Raw genomic sequence first — 5,788 nt, 5'->3', positions numbered from 1 at the left:
TGTGATAATGCAGAGAACATCGGCGCCACCTACTTATCAAACTGTGATAATGCAGAGAACATCTGCGCCATCTAGTGATCAAACTGTGATAATGCAGAGAACATCGGCGCCATCTACTGATCTAACTGTGATAATGCAGAGAACATCTGCGCCACCTACTGATCTAACTGTGATAATGCAAGATCCAGGCTATAAAGTAGACACACCACAAGTTCCACAGTGCTAGTAGTGTTAGTTTAGAAAAATAGGCGCTATAAAAGGGGGGGGGGGGGGTAGCCAAATATTTTACACTAAAGTTTGACAAAAATGTTGAGAATTTACTACAGTATAAACCAATTGCCGGCTATGAGCTGATATCATCCCCTCCTTGTCACCAATATGTAATGTATGGACCCGGGTTATAGACTGTAGGATGCTGCTTCCTTTCCAGCCAGGCTGCGCCCATAACATATATAATATTATAACACTATACAGTCAATAAATTAACACATCAATGTCCAAGATTTAATACACCTAGACCACCAGGGATAATGGCTTTAACTGGGTTGTCCAGTGCTGGAAAAACATGGCCACTTTCTTCCAGAGACCATCTACATTACACTAGACCACCAGGTACACCAGCAATAACATCTATATTACACTAGACCACCAGGAACACCAGTAATACCATCTACATTACACTAGACCACCAGTAACACCAGCAATAACATCTATATTACACTAGACCACCAGGAACACCAGTAATACCATCTACATTACACTAGACCACCAGTAACACCAGCAATAACACCTACATTACACTAGACCACCAGTAACACCAGCAATAACATCTATATTACACTAGACCACCAGGAACACCTGCAATAACATCTACATTACACTAGACCACCAGGAACACCAGTAATACCATCTACATTACACTAGACCACCAGGTACACCAGCAATAACATCTATATTACACTAGACCACCAGGTACACCTGCAATAACATCTATATTACACTAGACCACCAGGAACACCAGTAATACCATCTACATTACACTAGACAACCAGGTACACCAGCAATACCATCTACATTACACTAGACAACCAGGTACACCAGCAATAACATCTATATTACACTAGACCACCAGGTACACCTGCAATAACATCTACATTACACTAGACCACCAGGAACACCTGCAATAACATCTACATTACACTAGACCACCAGGAACACCAGTAATACCATCTACATTACACTAGACAACCAGGTACACCAGCAATAACATCTACATTACACTAGACAACCAGGTACACCAGCAATAACATCTACATTACACTAGACCACCAGGTACACCAGCAATAACATCTACATTACACTAGACAACCAGGTACACCAGCAATAACATCTACATTACACTAGACCACCAGGAACACCTGCAATAAAATCTACATTACACTAGACCACCAGGAACACCTGCAATAACATCTACATTACACTAGACCACCAGGAACAATCCCTTTAACGATTCATGTTTGATAGCGTCTTGTTCCCATCTCATTGTCGTGTTTGTTAGAGGTCGGGAGTGGTAATAAATGGAGTAAGGACGATGTAATCCAGCAATTTGTTTATATAAAAGCCGTCAGGTAACGCATTGCGATCACACCTTCCCTTAGTTACAGGTCTGTGTATGAAGAAATAGAGAGTTCAGCACTTTCTATAACCACAGGGCACAATATGTCACCTAAACAGACAATATATCAGACATCATAAAACATGTGCGGAGCGAATGTTTCCATGTTGATGAATTCCTATAATGTTCTGTATATATGGCTGGCGTGTCTGTAATATACAAGGCCCTGTGCTCATTCCATTCTGGGGCGGCCGCACCCTTAGATGTGCTGGTGGCGATGACCGAAATCAGGATCATAAATTAGAGGGTGACAAGAGACCTTCCCCTACAGAGTAATGTGAGGTCAGGCCCATCAGACCCCCCTCCGCGCACTGTAAGGTGGTACACTCCGTGGATATATAAGAACACCTGTACATCCTCTAGAATCAGCCAGCGGAGCTAACACTCACAATGAATACTAATCATAAGGAGCCACCATATCTGCCTGGGGGAGTGGGTCCAGAACAGCCGACAAACCCAGAGGTGCAAGCTGTGTGCGACTCGGTGAGTAACTACAATCAGCGGGACCAGGGATAGATGGCTTTTTCAAGAAACAGCGCCACTTCTGTCCTCAGTTTGGATGTGGTATTGCAGCTCAGTTCCATTGAAGTAAATGGAGTCAAGTTGTAATACCACACACAACCTTAGGACAGAGGTGGCGCTGTTTTTGGAAGAGAGCTGCAAATTTTTTTCTAATCCTGGATAACCCCTTAGTCGGTATGGTTAATATTTACCACAGCATAATAAGCTTCCAACGTGCATTCTTCACTAAACTTTATAGCAACATCATCAGGGGCCCTCTCAGTCGTAGATAGTCAGCTCTTGGGACCTGCTTATTTGCATCCTTAGAGCTGCCAGTACCAATAATGATACTAGTGTAACGCACCAGCCTAGGGGTGCACCAATAATGATACTAGTGTAACGCACCAGCCTAGGGGGCACCAATAATGATACTAGTGTAATGCACCAGCCTAGGGGGCACCAATAATGATACTAGTGTAATGCACCAGCCTAGGGGTGCACCAATAATGATACTAGTATAATATACTGGCCTAGGAGTGCACCAATAATGATACTAGTGTAATATACCAGCCTAGGAGGTCACCAATAATGATACTAGTGTAACGCACCAGCCTAGGGGTGCACCAATAATGATACTAGTGTAATATACCAGCCTAGGGGTGCAGCAATAATGATACTAGTGTAATATACAGTACCAGCCTAGCGGGCACCAATAATGATACTAGTGTAATGCACCAGCCTAGGGGTGCACCAATAATAATACTAGTATAATATACCAGGCTAGGGGGCACCAATAATGATACTTGTGTAATGCACCAGCCTAGGAGTGCACCAATAATGATGCTAGTGTAATGCACCAGCCTAGGGGGCACCAATAATGATACTAGTGTAATGCACCAGCCTAGGGGGCACCAATTATGATATTAGTGTAATGCACCAGCCTAGGGGGCACCAATAATGATACTAGTGTAATGCACCAGCCTAGGGGGCACCAATTATGATACTAGTGTAATGCACCAGCCTAGGGGGGGCACCAATAATGATACTAGTGTAATGCACCAGCCTAGGGGGCACCAATAATGATACTAGTGTAATGCACCAGCCTAGGGGGCACCAATAATGATACTAGTGTAATGCACCAGCCTAGGGGGCACCAATAATGATACTAGTGTAATGCACCAGCCTAGGGTTGCACTAGTTATGATACTAGTGTAATGCACCAGCCTAGGGTTGCACTAGTTATGATACTAGTGTAATGCACCAGCCTAGGGGGCACCAATAATGATACTAGTGTAATGCACCAGCCTAGGGTTGCACTAGTTATGATACTAGTGTAATGCACCAGCCTAGAGTTGCACCAATAATGATACTAGTGTAATGCACCAGCCTAGGGGTGCACCAATAATGATACTAGTGTAATGCACCAGCCTAGGGGGCACCAATAATGATACTAGTGTAATGCACCAGCCTAGGGGGCACCAATAATGATACTAGTGTAATGCACCAGCCTAGGGGGCACCAATTATGATACTAGTGTAATGCACCAGCCACAGATTCTCTGGTCCCAGGGTCACATTGTATTGCATTGTATACAGTGACGTTGCCAGAAGATTTCCATCTCCAGCGAGCTCCTGCACAGGGAGGATTTTGACAGTGTATGCTGCTGCCAGCGAAAGAATGATAGTTAAACCTTAAAGGGGTATACTACTCAAACATATATTCTGATATGTTGCTGCCCATGGTGAGACTAACAATTCCTTCCATACTTGTTATTATCTATTCAGTCTCCTTCCCCCAGTTAGCTGTTGCTTTCTGCTGAAGACACAAAAATCTATGTGTGAGCTTTTCTCTCTGTCTCCTCCTCCTCCCCCCTCCCTTCTGGGACAGCTGATGTAAACAAGTCCCTGGCAGGCTTTATCTGCAACATTGTAGCTTCTTTGTAATGGTTATATGGATTTGTTATTTGTTTCTATTTAAAAATCTCAAAACTTCCAGTACTTATCAGCCGCAGTATATCCTGCAGGAAGTGGTGTTTATCCAGTCTGACACAGTGCTCTCTGCTGCCACCTCTGTCCATGTCATGAACTGTCCAGAGCAGAAGAGGTTTTCTATGAGGATTTGCTGCTGCTCTGGACAGTTCCTGACATGGACAGAGATGGCAGCAGAGAGCACTGTGTCAGACTGGAGAGAATACACCACTTCCTGCAGGACATACAGCAGATAATAAGTTCTGGAAGACAGGAGATTTTTTAAGTAATTATAAATTAAATTACAATTCTATATAAATTTCTGACACACCAAATCTCAAAATAAAATGAAAAAGTTTATACTGTTTTTATTACATTTTTACTAAATTTTTTACGCTCATCCTCCAGATAAAAGCTGATTTTCTGAAAAGATCTGGGGTGAACGCTGAAAAGTTCAAGGCTGTGAAATACAAGAGTCAGACGGTCGCTGGAATGAATTACTTTGTGAAGGTAACGGATCTCTATTGGGGTCCATAGTCAATGTCTCCAGACATGAAAGATGATTTTCAATCTTAAAAAAGTTTTAAAACTTTTTTGCAAATTTGCACATAAATCTCTAAGCTTTTTTTTGCACCACTTCTCTAAAGAAAGCAGAGGGGCTTGGTTTATAATATTGGTGTATATTATAGTATATACTATGATCCCCCTCTCTTCTCCTCAGGTCTGGCTTGGAGGGAATCAGTACTGCCATCTGCGGATATATAAACCTATGCCTCATACTGGAGAGAAGCCCAGGCTGGAGAAGTACCAGATCGGGAAGACTGAGCACGACGCCGTCACTCAATTCTAGCAGGCGAATGCAGCGCTGAATATATGAGGGGATAAGGACTGACAAGAATCGCTTTTATAGTAGAAGAGAAGCTATTGTCTATTGATCCTTAGTTTGCAAATAAAAAAAAAATTAAAGAGGTGTCCCAGGACTTTTTATTGCTTGGCTCTCTCTATTGACTGAACTGCAGTACCCCAGCATGGCCACTACACAATGTATGGTGCTGTATGCTTCCATTTAGTGCTGTCACTGCTGTTATAAAGCAGTAGGCACACTGGTATTCACATAAGGGACACCTGCCCTAAACTTAACAGTGGCCACAGATGAGAGGGAAGACTGACTTTTTGTTACCTTTCCGGAACAGTGTGGATCATCTCCAGCAGATAGATTGGCTGGACATGTAGGTACATGACACACGTTCTCTCTCTCTCTTTCTCTCTCTCTCTCCTGTACATAGCACATGGTAAACCTCACCTTCACTTCCTGTGCTCTGTCTCGCTCTGTCTTTTACCAGAGACAGATTTTCCCTGACAACAAGCAGTGGACATCATATTGCAGAGAAGGGAGACACCTAGTGGCTAAGACTTTACAGATGTTTATGGGTATGAAGTCATTTTTGCTAATGAAGTGATTTACAAATATGTTAGGAATCACATGGAGGGAAGGTGTCTGGACCAACAAACGCTGCTGTAGCCTCCAGCGGTGGATAAATCGGTGGACGTAAAGGATTCATTACATCACTTCTTTACACCAGTTTTTTTTCCAGTTTTTCTACAGATTAGATATGTTGGCTTATTTCAGCAGGAACAGCCGACC

The 5,788-nt window shown here is 43.0% G+C and overlaps 1 protein-coding gene across 1 annotated transcript; it reads left to right on the top strand.

The window, feature by feature from the left end:
• The first annotated feature begins 1,953 nt into the window (after positions 1 to 1,953).
• LOC138767983 (cystatin-A1-like) lies at positions 1,954 to 5,091 on the top strand. The gene is made up of 3 exons (XM_069945934.1): positions 1,954 to 2,158; positions 4,552 to 4,653; positions 4,865 to 5,091. The coding sequence occupies exons 1-3, from the start codon at positions 2,066 to 2,068 to the stop codon at positions 4,991 to 4,993; spliced, it is 324 nt and encodes a 107-aa protein (XP_069802035.1). The 5' UTR covers positions 1,954 to 2,065; the 3' UTR covers positions 4,994 to 5,091.
• Positions 5,092 to 5,788: the final 697 nt, after the last annotated feature.

This window comes from Dendropsophus ebraccatus, chromosome 11, assembly GCF_027789765.1.
Source record: "Dendropsophus ebraccatus isolate aDenEbr1 chromosome 11, aDenEbr1.pat, whole genome shotgun sequence".
Taxonomy (NCBI): domain Eukaryota; kingdom Metazoa; phylum Chordata; class Amphibia; order Anura; family Hylidae; genus Dendropsophus; species Dendropsophus ebraccatus.
This window is presented reverse-complemented; position numbering and strand designations above follow the sequence as displayed.

Excerpts from the sequence above, each read along its gene's own strand:
- LOC138767983 (XM_069945934.1), top strand. The coding sequence starts at position 2,066 with ATGAATACTAATCATAAGGAGCCACCATATCTGCCTGGGGGAGTGGGT. Across the intron at positions 2,159-4,551 it reads TGCAAGCTGTGTGCGACTCG|ATAAAAGCTGATTTTCTGAA; the intron begins GTGAGTAACTAC and ends CTCATCCTCCAG. Across the intron at positions 4,654-4,864 it reads GAATGAATTACTTTGTGAAG|GTCTGGCTTGGAGGGAATCA; the intron begins GTAACGGATCTC and ends TCTTCTCCTCAG.